At 60.9% G+C, this 17,871-nt stretch overlaps 1 protein-coding gene across 1 annotated transcript; it reads left to right on the forward strand.

The window, feature by feature from the left end:
• Positions 1-1,622: 1,622 nt before the first annotated feature.
• Positions 1,623-9,843, forward strand: LOC309888665 (nuclear receptor subfamily 2 group F member 5-like). Its single transcript, XM_082781105.1, has 3 exons — positions 1,623-1,760; positions 7,783-8,310; positions 9,299-9,843. Exons 1-3 carry the CDS (start codon positions 1,748-1,750, stop codon positions 9,571-9,573), a joined length of 816 nt encoding a protein of 271 aa, XP_082637231.1. The 5' UTR covers positions 1,623-1,747; the 3' UTR covers positions 9,574-9,843.
• The last annotated feature ends 8,028 nt before the right edge of the window (positions 9,844-17,871 follow it).

The following is a 17,871-nucleotide window of genomic DNA, read 5'->3' on the forward strand; positions in this document are numbered from 1 at the left end:
GGGCTGGCGGAGGCCCCGCCCCCTGTGCCCTAATATGGCGCGGCACGGGGCGCGCCGGCGGGAAAGGGGCAGGGGCTGGGGGCGGTGTCACGTGGCGCGCACCGGGTCGGGAGGGGGCGCGCCCCCACGCGTGTCCGTGCTCCCCGTGGGGCCGCGCACGCCCCCTGCCCCCCCCCGTGCGCTCGCTGCCCCCCCCACTCCCGTGGCACCCCCAGACCCCCCTCCTCACCCCGCTGCCCCCCCCCACGCGTGTCCACGCACCCACGCGAGCACATTTCCCCCCCCCAATTTCACGCCGTTACCGGGGGGGGTTCCCGGCTACCCAGCGCCGTGCCCACGCGTGGGCTGCCCGCGGTCGCGCGCATGGGGAGCCGCCCAGCGCCTGGCAACGCGTGCAGACGGACGGACAGACAGACAGACAGCCCCCCCACCCCCCCCACGCAGCCCCCCCCCACCCCCTGTCCCCGTCCCGCCCCGTCCCGCCCCGTGGGGCGGTGACCGGCCCGGGGCGGCAGCGGCGAGGGGCAGCGACCGCCGCTCCGGGCCCCCGGGGACCCCCCCCCACCCCCCCCCATCCCCCTACCCCCCCACCCTACCCCCCCCCACCCCGGGGTCCCCCCCCTCTTCCCCCCCCCGGAGCCGGGACCCCCCCCCTCCCCTCTCCTCCTCCTCCTCCTCCTCTCCGCCGCCCGCCCCCCCCCCCCCCCCGAGGACCCTCCCGGGCAGCCCCCGCTCGGCGGCGGGGAGGGGAAGGAACTTTTTTTTTTTTCCCTTTCTCCTCCTCCTCCTCCTCCAGTCCTTCCCCATCCCTCCATCCCCGCCGCACTCCGTCCCCTCCTTCCCGTCCTCTCCCGCTTCGCTCCGACGCTTTCCCCGGTCCCCCCCCCCCCCCCGCCTTCGACCCCCCCCACTCCGGTCCCGGGGTCCTTTCCCCATCCCGGTTCCTCCCTTCTCCATCCCGGTGCCCCCCCTCTTATCCCGGGGTTCCTTCCCATTTCGGAGACCCCCTCTCCATCCCAGTCCCCCCTTGTCCATCCCAGTCTTCCCTTTCCATCCCAGTCCCCCCCTTTCCATCCCAGTTCCCCCTCTCCACCCCAGTCTTCCCTTTCCGTCCCAGTCCCCCCCTCTCCATCCCAGTCCCCCCTTGTCCATCCCAGTCCCCCCCTTTCCATCCCAATCCACCCCTCTCCATCCCAGTCCCCCCTTTTCCATCCCAGTCCCCCCCTCTCCATCCCGGTCCCCCCCTTCTCCATCCCCATCCCCTTTCCCCATCCCTCCCCTCGGGACTCCCACTTCCCCGGAGGGTTGGGGGGGGGGGAACTCCCCCTTTTATCCCCCTTTTATCCCCGGGAGGGGAAGGAGGGAAGAGGAGGGGGGGGGGGGGATTCCCTCCCGGCCCCGCCGCCCCACCATGGCCCTGGCGGCGGGGCCGTGGCCGGAGCCTCCCCCGCCAGCTCCGTGCGCCCCGGAGACGGCGGCGGCGGCGGCGGCGGTGGGGGGGGGGGCGTCCAAAACGCCGGGGGGGGCGGAAAAAGCGGCGGCGGCTGCGGATTGCTTGGTGTGCGGGGACAAGGCGAGCGGCAAGCACTACGGGCAGTTCACCTGCGAGGGCTGCAAAAGCTTCTTCAAGCGCTCGGTGCGCCGCAACCTCTCCTACAGCTGCCGGGGGGGGCGAGACTGCCCCGTGGACCAGCACCACCGCAACCAGTGCCAGTACTGCCGGCTCCGAAAGTGCCTCCGGGTCGGCATGAGGAGGGAAGGTGCGAGGTGGTGGTGGGGGGGAAGAGGGATGGGGATGGGGATGGGGATGGGGATGGGGATGGGGACACCCCCCCCCGAGTGCTGGAGGGGTGCGGTGGGGAGAGGGGTTGGGGAGGGAAGGGGGAGAATGGGGAGAGAGAAAATGGGAAGGGGGTGAGGGGATGGGAGTGGAGGGAGGAAAGGGAGGGGAAGGGAGAAAGGGTGAGAGGGGAAAAAAAAAAAAAGGGGGAGAAGTGGTGGAAGAAGGAAGAGGAAAAAGTAAAAAAAATAAATAAATGATGGGGAAAGAACAGGGGAAAAAGGGAGAGAAAGCAAAAGTGGAAAAGACAAAAGAAAGAGAAAGGTGAGAGAAAGGGAAAGCAAAAGAGAGAGCGAAAAGAAAGAGAAAAGAGAAAGAAAGAGAAAAGAGAAAGAAAAAGGAAGGGAGGAAAGAGAAAGGAGAGGCGAAAGAAAGAGAAAGTGGTAGAGGGAAAGTGAAAGAGGGAGAGAAAGGGCTGCCGGAGGGAAGGAAAGAGAAAGAAAAAGGGGAAAAAGAGAAAAAGAAAGAGAAAACTCCGCCGCTTGCTTTCATTTTTCCTTCCCCTCTCTCCTTTCGATCTCTCTCCATCCTCTCACCCCCTGTTGCCACCTCTCGTCCCGTCCAGCCCCCTCCCCAATGCCGGGGTGCTGGGACCCCGACTCCCTGGGGGTGGCCGTGCCGGGGGCCCTTGGTCGCCCCTTGCCCCCCTCTCGAAATGGAGACGAAACTTCCCCGTGCCGCGGCCGAGCATCCCCCAGCGCCGCCGAATCCCCTCGCCCGTCTCCTTATCCCCAAGGGCTCCATCTCTCCCTTATTTTTTTCCCAACCCAAATTCAGCGGCGGGTCCCCCGGTAGCCCTTGGGGGTTGTCCCCCCGGGGGGAGGACGAACCCCAGCGCTTTGCCCGAGCTTTTAATTAGGGCGAACGGGGCCGGCGAGCGGCGCGGCGCCCAGTGCCCCTCTGCTCCCAGCTCTGTAGCTGCACGGAGGGAACCGGATCCTCGGCTGGCTTCTCTCTGCCCCCATCGCGACCGCTCCTGTCAACTTCGGGGCTCTTTTGGGCTTGGTTTTGGCTCGATTTATGGGGCCGTGTCCGCGCAGAGCCGCGAGCGGTTTCGCCTTCCTCCCCGTTCCGCCCAGAGCAGGGATGCGGTTGGTAAAAGAGCAGGGGATTAGAGGGGCAGTAATACAGATTATTCTTTCAAAGATTAGGAATTTGGCTTTTGGGAGGAGTGTCCGGCAAATCTGAAGTTAATTAGGCTGAATTAGCTGCTCTAATACTTAGCGTGACCGGGATTAAAATCGCCTTTCCAACCAGCAGCGGTGCGACGTGTGCCGTTACCTCGTCCGAGCGCCGCGATCACATTTTGCTTCTCCTGTTTTTCTTTTCTCCCCAAAGCAGCGGCTTTAGAAACCGGTGGTGCTTCCTTCGCTGCTTGGTTTTATTTTATTTGAAAGCCTGAAATTGCGTATTTGGGCGAGCAGGCGACGGCGAAGCGCTGGGGGCTTGGCGCGGGTGCCCTCCGGCCTCACCGAGCCGAAACCTCGGCGCTGCAGCTCCGCCGCCGAACGAACCGCGCGGCGTCCTCCGAGCTGGGGCACGGGGCTGGCGACTCATTAATTAATCGTAAATAATTGCAGCGGTGCTGCAATTACAGGCTCTGCTCAGACGGCCGAACCCCCGTGTGCTGTGCGTTTGCTGCCAAATGGGAGATTTATTCAGCGGTGGCCGGCAGGCTCGACAGCGTGAAGCCTTTCCCGTTGAATTCGGGCTGATTTTGCCTCCGTCGCCCCGAGCTGCAAACTGTTCTCCCGTGTCACGCAGCACCTGAAGGACCGAGGGTGTTCCTCCCGCTGCTCAAAGCCCGGGGATTTGTCCCCGTCCCTTTTCTTCCCGCGTTGGTTGTCGCCGTGCGGGTGCCGTGGGCCGCGGGAGGCGAGCGGCTCGAGGGCAGGATTAGGCAGGAGAAGGGTTTGGGTTTTTTTGCTGCCTGCCTGCACCAGGCTGGTGCTGTTCGGCACCGGTTGGGACCGCCCGTGGCCACGCTCCCACCTGCAAAGTTGCCGTTTTTAGAATTAAAATATTGTTAAAAGGGAACCGAGGCGCTAAATCCGGGCAGCGGCTGGGGGAGAGCTCCCGTCCCGGCGAGAGAGGGCATCGCGCCCCGGCTCGTGGAAAAGGATGGGAAACGGGGAAATTGCATGAAATGATGGGGATGGGGGAACTGCACGAAGTGATGGGAAATAGGGGAACTGCACAAAATGATGGGAAAGAGAGGAACTTCATGGAATGAGGGGAAATAAATAGAGGATCGCCAAAAATGATGGGAAGTAGAGGAATCGCACAAAATGATAGGAAAGAGGAGTCACCAAAAATGATGGGAAATAGAGGAATTGCACAAAATGATAGGAAATAGAGGAATCACCAAAAATAATGGGAAATAGGAGAATTGCAAGCAGTAATGGGAAATGGAGGAATTGCACAAAATAATGGAAAACAGGATTAATGATAAGAAATAGAGGAATCACCCAAAATGATGGGAAATAGAAGAATTGCGAGCAATAATGTGAAATGGAGGAATTGCGCAAAATAATGGAAAATGGGATTTGCCAGAAAAAAAATGATGGGAAATAGAGGAATCGCACAAAATAATGGGAAATGGAGGAATTGCACAAAATAATGGAAAAGAGGATTTGCAAAAAAAAAAAAAAAAAGATGGGAAATAGAGGAATTGCACAAAAATGATGGGAAATAGAGGAAGCACAAAAATGATGGGAAATAGAGGAATTGCAGAAAATGATGGGAAATAGGGGAGTTGGGGCATTGGCATCGGTGCGGGTCAGAGCCGCTGAGCGTCCCCGTGCCGCCAGCCCCGCTGCCACCTCGGGAGCAGCAGGAAAATTGTCACCTCGGTCCCTCGGGGGGGCTCAGCCTGCGAGGTCCCTGGTGCATACACAGGGCTGGGGCTTTTAGGGTTTTCTCAGCATTTAAATCAATGTGATGTTAAAATAGATCTATGTATTTAAACAGCTCTGGTGAGGGCGAGATCTGTTGCAGGCGACCGTGCCGGTGTTGGCTGGAAGGGAAGGAGGCGAGGGGCTGGAGTGGTCGGGCACCGGCTGGATTTGGGGTTGGGTTTTGGGTTTAGGGCTCTTTGGGATGGCCGTAGAGTCCACACTGAGCCATGCCACGGCCGATCGGCCTCATCCCCTGCTCCTTGCTGCGGACGGAGCTGAAAACGGCTCAATTGTCCCCAAAAACCCCGCTCCGGTGAGGAGTGCGTCCTCCTCATGCTCGGTGGAGCCCCGGGAGCGTGGCCGAGTTGGGGACTTCTGGGGACCGGGCGCTGGGTGGGACGGGTGCGGGGTCGCGCACGGTTGGCCCCGTCTGCAAACGGGATTTTTTTTGTGTGCATTTTTGTAGGGTGAGGGCGGCCGTCCCCCTTTCCCCAGCGTCGCCCAGTCGTGGCGGCTCACTCCCCAAACGGGCTCGAGCCTAACCTCGATTTTTGCTTTTCTCCCCCCAAAAAAAGGCCGGTGGCAGCCTGCGTGTGCGCGGGGAGAGCCGCCTGCAGCCGATCTCCGCACAGCCGGAGCAGGGGATTAGCTCCCAGAGCAGAAATCCCACAAATTCCCCAGGATTTCTGGTGTCGCCGCTCGTGCCGAGGCTGCCCAAAACACGGGGTTTTAACCCCAATTCCCTCGGGAAACCTCTCAGGGAAGCGGCTGTGCTGGGAGAAGCCGCTCCCGGAGTTCGGCGTTCATTTGGTGGCACCCGTACGGATCCACGATCCCGCTTGGGTCGTCTCCAAGACCAAAAAAGATTTTGGGGCCATTCAAAAAAAATAAAAATAAAAAATCCACGGCTTAGTTTTGGGCTGATAATTGATATTAGCATCGCCCGAGCACTGCAAAGCCCCGGCGCTGGGACCTGCTGAGCTGCACCTGAGGTTTTATTGAACCGGTATGAAATTTATTGAACCTGTATTAAATTTACTGAACCTGTATTAAATCCCCTCTGGTTTCGCCGTCTCGTCGCGTCCCCGCGTGCTCGGTGCCGGCGCTGTGTGGATCGTGCTGGGCACTGGCTCTCAGGGGGTCGTTTGGGGTCAGGATTTGGATTCTTGGTGTTTTTTTTTTTTCTTTTCTTTTCTTTTTTTTTTCTTTTTTTCTTTTTTCTTTGTTTTAATTCAGAAAAGGCAATTGCCACGAGCTGCTGCTGCTGCCTGTGCTCGCCCTGGCCGCGCTGCGGATCGGGGTTCGGCACAAGGAGCTTGGCCGTGGCTCTGTGCCTCGGTTTCCCCACCTGGTTGCCCCTAATGGCATCACCTCATGGGCCCCAAAACCCTCCTGGTACCCGCCTGGGTTGGGCTGAATTCATTCCTGGAGGACGTCCTGGGTGAAAGCGGGGCAGGATTTCGCTTGGAGAGGTGGATTAAACCTTGGCCATCGGGAAATCACTCGGGGTGGGACACGCGGCACACTCACGATCCTGGTGACCAGGCCGAGTGAGCGGCGTTTGGGTGTTTTGATGAACCAAACTTTTGCCCGAAAAGGGGCAAAAAGAGGTTTCAGTGGGTGCGAAGTCACCCCCTTTGGACTCACACAGTGGCTTTTTACTCTTGTGGTGGCGAATTCGGCCGGGCTCGCTGCTGTAATAAATCCAATACTTGGTGGTGCAAGGGGGTTTGGGGTGTGCAAAGGAGGTTTGGGGTGTGAAAAGGGGGGTTGAGGTGATGCAAAGGGAGTTTGAGGTGATGCAGAGGGGGTTTGGGGTGTGCAAAGGGGGATTGGGGTGATGCAAAAGGGTTTTGGGGTGATGCAAGGATGGTTTGTGGCTGTTGGTGCTGCAGTGAGGATTTGGGATGTTGCAAACGGGGTTCGTTGGTGCTGCAATGGGGATCCAGGGTGACACGAGGAGGGTTTGGGGTTGGTAGAGGTGCAAACAGGGCTGGACCCAAGGTGAGCGCCGGGCTGCACCCCGCTGGGGTGACGCTGAGCAGAGGGAGCATTTTGGGATCATTTTGGGTTCATTTTGGGAGCGTTTTAGGAGCGTTTGGGGAGCGTTTTGGGAGCGCGGGGCCGCACGCTGCGCCCCGAGGGGTGGGAAGCAGCTGGGGCAGGAGGAGCCGAGGGGTTCCTGGGGCACCCGGTGCCCGAGGGGAGGCCGGGGAGCGGGGCCGGCCGCAGGGGTGATCCCGACCGCTGGATGACACTTGGGACTGTCACGCCGCATTAGGCTAAGCCCCGCTCAGGGCCTGCCCCCGCGGCGGGGGGTGGTGATGCCAGGGGCGAGCGGGGGGCTGGGGAGGAGGTGTGAGGACCCCCACCCGCCACACAGATCCGGCCGGTGCAACCCCAACCACCGATTTTTTTATTTTATTTTATTTTATTTTATTTTGTTTTTTTTTGTGGGGGGGGCTGTTTGCACCCCAAGATGAGCCGCAGCTGGTGCTGGGCAGGCGGACGCCCCTCGTAGCCTGTCCCACCCTCCTGGCTAATCCTTTGGGGTTTTCATCCCAAATGGGAAGAAATGTGGGGGGTGGCAGCAGGGACACAGCCCCTGGGGGGCACCCCCGGGCCCCTCGTTAGCACAAGCTCCTTGCAAGAAGGTGGTGACCCCAAATGCTTGCGTTTGGGCCCCAAAAAATCTGTCGTGCCCTTCCTTTTGGGCCACCTTGCTGCACCCCATTCCCATCAGTGCACCTCATTCTCATGGGGGTACTCCATCCCCTCTCTGCACCCCATTCCCTTTGGGGCACCCCATCCTATTGCTGAACCCCATTCCCATTGGGGCACCCCAATCCCATCAGGACACCCTAATCTCCTTTCTATACCCCATTCCCTTTGGGACACCCCATCTCCTCTCCGCACCCCATTCCCTTTGGGGCACCCCATCCTCTCTCCACACCCCATCCCGGCGTTTTTAAGCCCCGGGGAGGTTTCGGGGGACTTCACCGTGGGCCCAGCACCCCGGTGCTGACCCCCTGCTCCTCTCCTCAGCCGTACAGCGGGGCCGCATGGCTCACGCCCAGAGCAGCCCCGGCCAGTACCCGCTGGCCCCGGGGGACCCGTACGGCGGCCACGGCTACCTGAGCGGCTTCATCTCCCTGCTGCTACGCGCCGAGCCCTATCCCCCCGCCCGCTACGGCGCCCAGTGCCTGCAACCCAGCAGCGTGGTGGGCATCGAGAGCATCTGCGAGCTGGCCGCCCGCCTCCTCTTCAGCGCCATCGAGTGGGCCAAGGGCATCCCCTTCTTCCCGGACTTGCAGCTCTCCGACCAGGTGGCCCTGCTGCGCCTGGGTTGGAGCGAGCTCTTCGTCCTCAACGCGGCGCAGAGCGCCCTGCCCCTCCACGCCGCCCCGCTGCTGGCCGCCGCCGGCCTCCACGCCGCCCCCATGGCCGCCGACCGCGTCGTGGCCTTCATGGACCACATCCGCGTCTTCCAGGAGCAGGTGGAGAAGCTGAAGGCGCTGCACGTCGACGCGGCCGAGTACGCCTGCCTCAAGGCCGTGGCGCTCTTCTCGCCCGGTGAGGGGGCGTGGAGTAAAGGGGGAGGGGCCTGAATGGGTGTGGTCCATGTGGGCGTGGCCTAGAGGGGTGGGGTCGGAGTGGGCGGGGTCTTAGTGGGTGGGGTCGCGATGGGTGGGGGTGCTGTGGGGTGATGGGGATGGGGTGGGATGGGAGTGGGCGGGGGTAAATGTGGGTGGGGCGAGGGGCGTGGTTTAACTGTGGGCGGGGCTTAATGGGGTGTGGTTATGATGGGGCGGGGCTTAATGGGGTGTGGTTCTGATGGGGCGGGGCTGAATGGGGTGGGGGTGGGTGGGGAGGGCTGGGAGAGCTGGGAGTGAATGGGCTGGGGAGGAGTGGGCGGGGTTAAAGGGGGTGGGGGAAAAGGGGTGGGGCTTAATGGGGTGGTTGTGGGCGGGGCTTGAGGGGGTGTGGCAAAGGGGTGGGGCGAAAAAGGGTGTGGTTGGTGGGGTGGGAGTGGGTGGGAGGGGCTGAATGGGGTGGGGTGGGAGGGGCTAAAGGGCTGGGAGGGGATGGGTGGGGCTGAATTGGGGTGGGGTTGACTTGGGGGTGGGGCTAAATTGGGGCGGGGCTAAATTGGGGTGGGGCTAATTATTGTGGGGCGGGGCTCATTATTGTAGAGTGGGACAGGGCGGGGTTAAATGGGGCGGGGTTAAACAGGGTGGGGCCGGAAGGGGAGGGGCTAAACGGGGCGTGCCTGAATGGGCGTGGCCAAACTATCCTATACCCGGGTGTGGTCAAATGGGCGTGGCCTATGGACCCCAAAAGTGGGCGTGGCCACCCCCCCCCACCCCCCCCAGATCCCCTTGGGGGGGGCTCCGTGCCTCAGTTTCCCCTTCCCCATCCCTCTCCTCTCCACGGCTCTGGGCCCCTCGGGTGGGTCTCAGGGAAGGGGGTCTCAGGACAGGTTGGGGGTCTCGGGACGGGTTGGGGGGTCTCGGGGTGGGGTTGTCCCCATCCCCTCTGACGCCCCCCCCTTTCCCCGCAGACGCCGTGGGGCTGTCGGACCTGGGCCACGTGGAGAGCGTGCAGGAGAAGTCGCAGTGCGCCCTGGAGGAGTACGTGCGCAGCCAGCACCCCAGCCAGCCCAGCCGCTTCGGCCGCCTGCTGCTGCGCCTGCCCTCGCTCCGCATCGTCTCGGCGCCCGTCATCGAGCAGCTCTTCTTCGTCCGCCTGGTGGGCAAGACCCCCATCGAGACCCTGATCCGCGACATGCTGCTGGCGGGCTCCACCTTCAGCTGGCCCTACATCCCCATGCAGTGACCCCCCCCCCCCTACCCCAAAAGCCCAGGGGGCTCGCGACCGCAGTGGCCTTGGGGACGGGGGTTTTGGGGGCGGATTCTCGGTTTTCTTTCTTTTAATTTTATTATTTTATTCTTGTTTTTTTTTTTTTTTTTGCTCCCTCCTCTCTCGTTGAGGCGGGGTCGGGGTCGGCGCGGGAGAGCGCCCGAAGCCACGCGGGAGGCTCCGGGTGCGGGGCCGGGCGAAGGGAGAGGTGTGGACTATTTATAAAAATCAAATAAAACCTATATTATATCCTAATTGCCTTGAGCGACCAAACATTGTGTCCTCATTCATGTTTTTAATGTTTTTCCTTATTGTCGGCGAGCCGACGAGCTCCTTCGCTCTGACTCATGGGCTGGTTTATTTTATTTTATTTTATTTTATTTTATTTTATTTTATTTTATTTTATTTTATTTTATTTTATTTTATTTTATTTTATTTTATTATTTTATTTTAAATTTAATTTTTATTTAATTTCATTTATTTCATTTCTTTTTATTTTACTTTATTTCATTTCGCTTTATTTTATTTCATTTCACTTTACTTTATTTCATTTCATTTTACTTTATTTCATTTCATTTAATTTCATTTTATTTTATTTTTTCCCTTTTTCCCCACTTAAAAAAAAAAAAATAACCCAACACCTTTTTTTTTTTTTTCCCTTTCCTTGGCACTGGAGCTGGCAGTGACGCTCGCTGAACGCGTGCCAGCGCCGCTCCGGCGCCGCGCCCCTCCCCGGGTGGGATGGGGTGACCCCAGTCTCATCCCAGTGCAGCCCCATCCTTCCCAGTACGGTCCCCTTCTGCTCCCAGTATGCCCCATCTCCCCAGTATGACCCTGTTAGGCCCCCCCAGTATGGTCCCAGGGCAGCTGCGGTCTGATTTCAGTATTCTCCCCAGTTTGGTCCCATTATGCTCCCAGTCTGATCCCACGGCAGCCCCAGTCTGATACCAGTACAGCCCTCATGCTCATCCCAGTATTCCCCCAGTCCAATCCCAGTATTCCCCTGGGCTGATCCCAGTATGCCCCCAGCATGGTCCTAGTATAGTCCTCAGTTTCATCCCAGTATACCCCCAGCCCTAACCCAGTATACCCCCAGCCCTATCCCAGTATGCCCCCAGTCCTCTCCCAGTGCAGCCCAGTCTGCAGGTTCCTGCGGGCCGCGGCGATGCCGCCAATGTTTTATTGCAGATTTTTTAAAAGCCCATTAGAGAAAAGTCAAAAATGGCCTTTTCAAACCAAAGGACACGGGCCCAGCTGCACGCGACCCTTCTATAAATAACGTCTGGGGGGCGGGGGGGGGGAATATTTTAGGGAAACACCGCACGGGGCTGAGTTATGGGTGGCCAAGCACCAGGAGAAGGGGCGCTGGGCTCCCTTCGAGGGCGAGCTGGAAAAGGCCACGGGGAAAAGTTACCGTGGGGTGGGCTCAGCCCCTCGTCCGGGGGGGAATCAGCCCGGCTCGGTGCGGATTTTTGCTAAAAAAAAACCAAATTGCATTGCCGGGGAGGGAAGCGCCGTTGGGCGAAGGCATCGCGGCGTGATGGACAGAGCCGTCACTCAAAGTCAATCAGAGCTGGGGAGGGTCGGCGCGGGGAGCCAAGATTGTGGGGGGGGGGGGGGCTGGTGGTGGAAATTAAAAATAATAACAAAAAAAAAAAAAAAAAAAAGCCACTTTTAAGCAGTGAGAGCAGCGTGGGGGGTGGGTGCAGCCGTTTCGCACATCACGATGCAGCCTCCCCGGCTGGTATTTTTCCCCCTTTTTTTCTCTTTTTCTTTTTTTTTCTTTTTTTTTTTTTTTTTCCCCCTAATAATGGATAATATGTCCAGGGAAGGTATGAAATTGCTGCCTCGCGTTATCCACCTGGGGCTGTTTCAATTCCCTTTTCCCTCCCCCGGCGCCTCGTCTATTTGCATGTAAATGCGGCGCGCCTGTGTCCGTCCGTCTGTCCACCCCGCTGTCTGTCCCCCCCTAAAATCCAGGTGCACCCTCGCCCAGACATCCTCCACCCCTGGCAGTGCTGCAACTCGCCTAAAAACCACGGGAACACGTGTGCACACAGGTGCACGCACACGCACACCCATCCACAGCCATGCACACCCCACGTGCATGTGTGCAAAGCCGTGCACATGCGTGCAAAACCGTGGGAATGCTTGCAAAGCCATGCACACAAACCTGTGCGCACACATGCATGGCCATGCACAGCCATGCACATGCTTGTACACCCATGAACAGCCACGTACAGCCATGTACACCCATGCACATGCATGCACAGCCATGCACATGCATGCACACCCATGTACAGCCATGCACAGCCATGCACAGCCATGCACAGCCGTGCACAGCCATGTACACCCATGCACAACCACGCACAGCCATGCACAGCCACCCACAGCCGTGCACACTCATGCACACCCATGCACATGCATGCACAGCCATGCACACCCATGTACAGCCACGCACACCCATGCACATGCATGCACAGCCTCTCACAGTCATGCACACCCATGTACAGCCATGCACAGCCATGCACAACCACGCACACCCACGCACACCCCCACACCACCCAACACCTCTGTCCCCCCTCCCCGCGAGACCGAAGCCGCGCCGCCGGCTGCTAATTTTAACTAATTGGAGCCGATCCAAACGGGGGAGCAGATAAATTTCTCCATGGATCGATTAAGTGGCTGCTTGGCTGCCGGGCTCCAGCGCCCGGCCGGGACGGCCGCCGCAGCCCCGCTCCCCATTTGGCCACGCCGACTGCCGGCTCCATCTGCTGCGGCGCTGCCCGGCTGTCGGAGGGATCCGCGAGGTGCGAACCGCTTGTCAGGACAATCTGGGGAGCAAAAAAAAATTGAGGAGGGGGGGGTGGTGGTGGTGGTGGTGGGGGGGGGCTCGTGGCAGTTGTGCGAGGGGCGGCCAAGCTCCCTGGCGGCTTCGTGCCGCCACGCTTCGTGTCCCGGCCACGTGCGCGCCGCCCCTTGCGCCCGCCCGTGCGCGCGTGGCGGTGCCGGGGATCGATAATTGGGAGGTAAATTTGCGGTCAGTAGCCAGATGCTGTGCGCAGGGGCTGCCACGGGGAGTGTGTGCACGGCTCCTTAACCCCTTCCCGGCCACAAGCGGGTCCCCCTGCCCCAGCGACGCCTTCCCAGGACACGGAGCCTCCGTCCCTTGGGGCCTGGCATCCCCACCGGGGGGGATTTTGGTGATGGGTGGGGCTCAGGCAGCACCCAGGGGCGCAGCACCCCATGGGATGAGCTCTGAGGGGTGCCAGCAGCCTGTGCCCACCCTGCAGCAGCCCGCCTTGCTCTGGGGAAACTGAGGCACAGCCGGGGACGGGGCAGCCGCGTGTCCCCCCCCCCCTCCGGCTCCACTCCCCTCCCGGCTCTCAGCCCTGCTTGGGGAGAACTCGTCAAGGTCGCCTCGGTGCCAGGAGCTAATTTACAGTGCTGACATTAAGGCACCAGACAAAATCCGGCACCCAGGCCCTCGGGTGGCGTATATACGGCGGGAGGATTTATCGGCCTGCACTCAGGCAGGGGATCTCCATGGGGCCGGCAGCAGCCCCCGGAGCAGCCCCCAGGGTGCCCGCGCTGCTCCCCAGCTCCCTGCAGTGGGCCTGGGGGTCCTCATGGGCTGGATCCAGGCTCCTGGCACATAGTGGGGTCACCTCCCAGATCCCCACCCTGGGAAGTGCCCCGCTTATCCTTATCCCCATCCCTAGCTTCATCCCCAGCTCCATCTTCATCTTTGTCTCTGTCCTCAACCCTGTTCCCATCCCTGTTCCCATTCCCACCTTCATTCTAATCCCCATCCTTTCCCCATTACCATTTATTCCCATCCTCATCCTCATCCCCATACTCATTCCAATCCCAATCCCCATTCCTGTTCCCAGCCCCATCCTCATCCTCATCCTCATCCCCATCCCATCCCATCCCATCCCATCCATCCTTGACCCTATCCCTTTCCCCATCCCATAATCTGGGGGTGCCACCAGGCCCCCAAACACCCCTCGACCTCCTGTGGTGGCACCAGGGGACATTTGGCTCCATCACCGCCGTGCCACGTTGCCACCAGCCCCTTGTCCTGCACTGCTGGGGAAAACGAGACACCCACAGCTCTGAGCTGGGCACTGGGACGAACTGGGAGGGGCCCAGTCACACACTGGAGGGGTCTCCACCACCTCCAAGCCATCAGTGGCTCCGAACCCACCTGGAGAGGGGAGGCGAGGGCCCCAAATGAGCCGCGTGGATTTGGTGGCGGGCGGAGGGCGATTGGATTTGGGACCCGTCCTTGGGGTGCGGGGAAACCCAGCCCAACCCTTGTATGAGACACTAAAGAATCCACCACGACGCCACCGGCAGCCCGGCAGCGAGGTTTCCTTCCCAGGGAGCGGCCGTTTGGGGCTGTGCGGCCCCATTTCTGGGGCTGAAGCAGGGAGGAGGCGGGGGGGAGCGAGGGATTTCACGCCCCCGGGGTCTCCCCCCACAGACCCCGCTGCTTTCTAACGAGCTTAATTCCCTGTTGAGTCAACACCATGCTCCAGCACCCCCGGCCCCGACCCCAAAGCCACCCCGCTGGGATGCCCCCGGCCCTTTAGGGGGAGGTTATGGCAAAGAAATGTCCCCTTCCACCTCCTTGTTCCCCCCTCCGTGCCTCAGTTTCCCCACCAGCCCCATCCAGGAGCCACGGGGATGGGGGTTGCACCCGTGCCGAGCCCAAAAATGACAGATCCCCCGGGCTCTTCTTGGCACCTCTTTCCCTTTCCTCGTTAGCCGGGCGCTTCGTTAGGCTCAATGCCCTGTTGGGACGTCCCGGCCGGGTGCGAGGCCGGGCTGCGGGGGGCTCTCGGTGGGCGCTGGAGGCCATCCGTCATCTGGAAAAGCGCAGCGCTCTCTCCCGCAGCCGTCCCTTCCCGTAAGCGCTCGTTAATTAACGCCAAATCGCCGCGCGATTACAGGACGCGGAAATCAAATGACTTCATTGTGATGAAGGTTTATTGCCGCCGGGGAGCGACAGGACGAAGAATCATTTGCCACTTATTGGAAAGGGCCGCGGGGATCGTGCGCCGCTGCCGTGCCGGAGGGACGGAGCCACCCCAAGGGGGGGACACCAGGCACCCGTCCCCTCCGCCCCGCTGTCCCCTGCCCGGGGAGGTGGCACCCAAGGGACACCGAGGGCGGTGATGCTGTTTGGGGTGGAAACGTCCCCGTGGGATGTGGGGACACGGGGTGGCCTCGCCATGCCGCGGAACCGGCGTTGAGCCTGGTGGCACCATGGAGCACGTCCCCGGCAATGGGAACACCGTTTGGAGAGGGCTGTTTTCGTATCGTGACCCCCCAAAATCACTCCCCAGGGACTCGGCGCAGGAGCCGGGGTGGGATTTGCCGTGGCGCGGCGGGGAGGAGGACATCGGGGTCCCCCTTCCCCAGCGCAAAGGAAAGGGAGAACGCCGCCCCGGCCCCGCTCATTAAAACCCTTTTCTTCCCTCTTTGATCGCCACGGCCGGGGTCAGCGCGGGCGGCGGCGGCACCCGTGGCCGGGGCTGCCGAAACAGTGACCGCCGGAGGGGTGGAGGGGGGGGGGGTCCCATCCCCAAACCGGTGCCCCCCACCCCCTCGGCTCAACGCGGGCCCGCATGAAAAGCCGGGACCTGGTCAGGTTAGCGGAGGAAAAAGGATACTCGGCTTTACAGTAACGCGCACTATAGAGCCACTGTTTCAGCGCTGACCCCCCGGGTCAGAGGTGAAGGGTTTCCCAGGAGTGTCTTTGAAGAGAGCCATCTTTGATGAGAAAAGAGCCTCTATACAGATGTCTCATAATTACCATGAGAATGTGGAGCACATGGCGGCCGCGCTGGCCCCAAAGGGAGCTTTAATGGAATGTCATTAAAACGCCCCGTTCCGAGGCTTCTCTCCCCGCTCGCCCCACTTTAACCTCTTCCAGGCTCGTTCCCCCGACTCAGCCGCGCGCCCGGAGCCGGGTGTCCCCGCGCCGCAGGGGGCTGGGGGTGCCCGGGGTGGCCGCTGGGGTCTGGTGGCATCGGTGTGAGCCTCGTGCCACATGCCATGTGCCCCGTGCGACATCCCTGGCCCCGAGGGGCTTCGGCACCCTCCGGCCCTCTCAGAGCGGTGCCGGGTGCCCATTTCCCTTCCCCAGCCCCGGGGAGGTGCAGAGGGGCAGCTCGGGGTGCGGCGAGGCTGAAGGCTTCCCCTCTTCCCCGCCTCGAGCTGCCTGTTCCCAACCTGCACCAAAATCCTTGGGGAACTGGGAGGAAACACCGACCCCGTCCCAAAAATTCAACCGGGGTCTCCCCGCCAACGCCGCGGGTCCCCGCAGGGAGGCCGGGCTCCTCCGCCCCTGCCCTTGGCCTTCCACCCTCCCCGGCTGCCTCCACGTGATAAATTGCCGCTAATAAATCCGGCCACGGGGCTGATCTGGCTGTAATCCGCCTTTGATACACTCGGGGAGCGGTGTCGAGGGCAGCGGCAGCCCCGGCGCGAGGCGAGGGGTTAATCTCCGTGAAATCGCCCCCGCAGCCCCGCTATTATCTGCGGGGCCGGGGGGCACGGGGCGCACCGAGGCGGCCGGTCCCGGTGGGTTTTTGGTCCCTTTTCCCCTTTGCTCCAGCCTCCGGCACATTTTTGGGGTCTTCGGGGACGTCTCGAGGTGGTTTCCCGGCCGGGGAGCGATCCGGGGGTGATGGCACCAACACGCGGCTGAAATGGGACAAAAACACCGAGATTGGAGAACGCCGTGTAAAGGGATGTGGTGGGAAAAATACCCAACTTGGGGGCGGTCAGGGGCTTTCCCTCAAGGGCTGTGGGATTTTTTTAGGGCAGAGAAGAGGCAAAAATGCGATTTAAGGTGGAAAAGCTCATTTGGATCATTTCAAATCCGCCCTTCGTGGCTCGGCAGGGCGACACGGGCTGTCCCCTCCATGGGAACGGGGCCGGAGCCGCAGCGGGGGAGAGATGGGGACGGACGGGGAAAGGGATGGAGGGGAAGGGGAGAGCTGGAGAGGGAGGCAGGGATGGAGAAGGAGGAAGGGATGGAGAGGGAGAGAGGGAGAAAGGGATGGAGAGAGGGAGAAAGGGATGGAGAGAGAGGGCAGGATGGAGAGAGGGAGGCACGCGTGGAGGTCCAGCTTTGGGGCCGGAGGCTTCCAGGCTTGAGGCCACCTCGGCACAGCCCTAAATCAAGTCCAGCTCGGTCGAGGCTTCCTGCTGGAAGCGTGCACGGGTCCCTGATGAAATCCACCCGCCCCATTTGCTTCTCCTCTCCCGTTCCCCGCAGTCCCTCGGGGCCCAGGTACCTGCGTGTGGCCGCGGCGCACGGCGCTGGAGGCCGGGGGGCGGCTCGGACCCTGGGAGGGGGGCGCACGGCGTCCTGCAGCTTTGTACACGGGGAGGGCCAGGAAACCATTTCTAAGGGGAAAAAAAAAAAAAAAAGACATATAAATAATAACAATAATAATAAAAAAGTGGTGTCTTGGCTGAGGAAACATCCCCATTAGACACCCTGCAGCAGCGTGGCTCCCGGCCCCCTTCCATTGTCAGAGAAAGGTCAGCCCCTGACTAGTTAGTTATCATTAGCTAAGGCCAATTTAATCACAGCGATCGTGTATAAATCACCGCGGACAGACAGGGCACTTTCCTCCCTCCCGCCTCCCCGCCTCAAAGGTTGACAAATCTCCCGGCCGTCTCCCCCCAGCCCCGCCGGCTGCCCAAGGGCCTTGGCCGCCCGGCCAAATATTAAAGGACGCGGTAAATCACCGGGGCGCTGCCCATCCATCAGCCTGTCAGCCTGAAGATCAGGGTCACGGGGACGAAAGATCAGGGAATGGCAGCGGGGCAGGCGCGGGGACGCGGGGTCGAGGCGGGAGGGACGGGGAGGCCGAAGGCAGCGCGGCCGCGGCCGGATCCTGCCCGGCTCAGCTCCGTCCCCAACCCCTTTGCACCGCAGCCACCGCCGTGCCGGGCGATGCTGCAGGTGGGAATTGAAGGCAGGGTGGGAATTGGAGGAGTAAATCGGGGGCGGGATGGGGAAGGAGAGGTCCAGGAGGCTCCGTGGCCACCCCGTGCCGCTCCCCAGGGATGCTCGGGGCTCAGGACGGAGCCGGACGAGGCACCCAACTTTTTCTTGCCTCCCTCCCTCTCCACCTTCCTTTTCTCCCCCCCTCTTTTTTTTTTTTTTTCCCCTTTTCTTCCCCCCCTTTTTTATTTTATTTTTTTTATTTTTTTTTATTTCAATCTAATTGAAGGGGGGGTGGGGGG

This window comes from Aythya marila (genome assembly GCF_965140915.1).
Source record: "Aythya marila genome assembly, chromosome: 29".
Lineage (NCBI taxonomy): Eukaryota > Metazoa > Chordata > Aves > Anseriformes > Anatidae > Aythya > Aythya marila.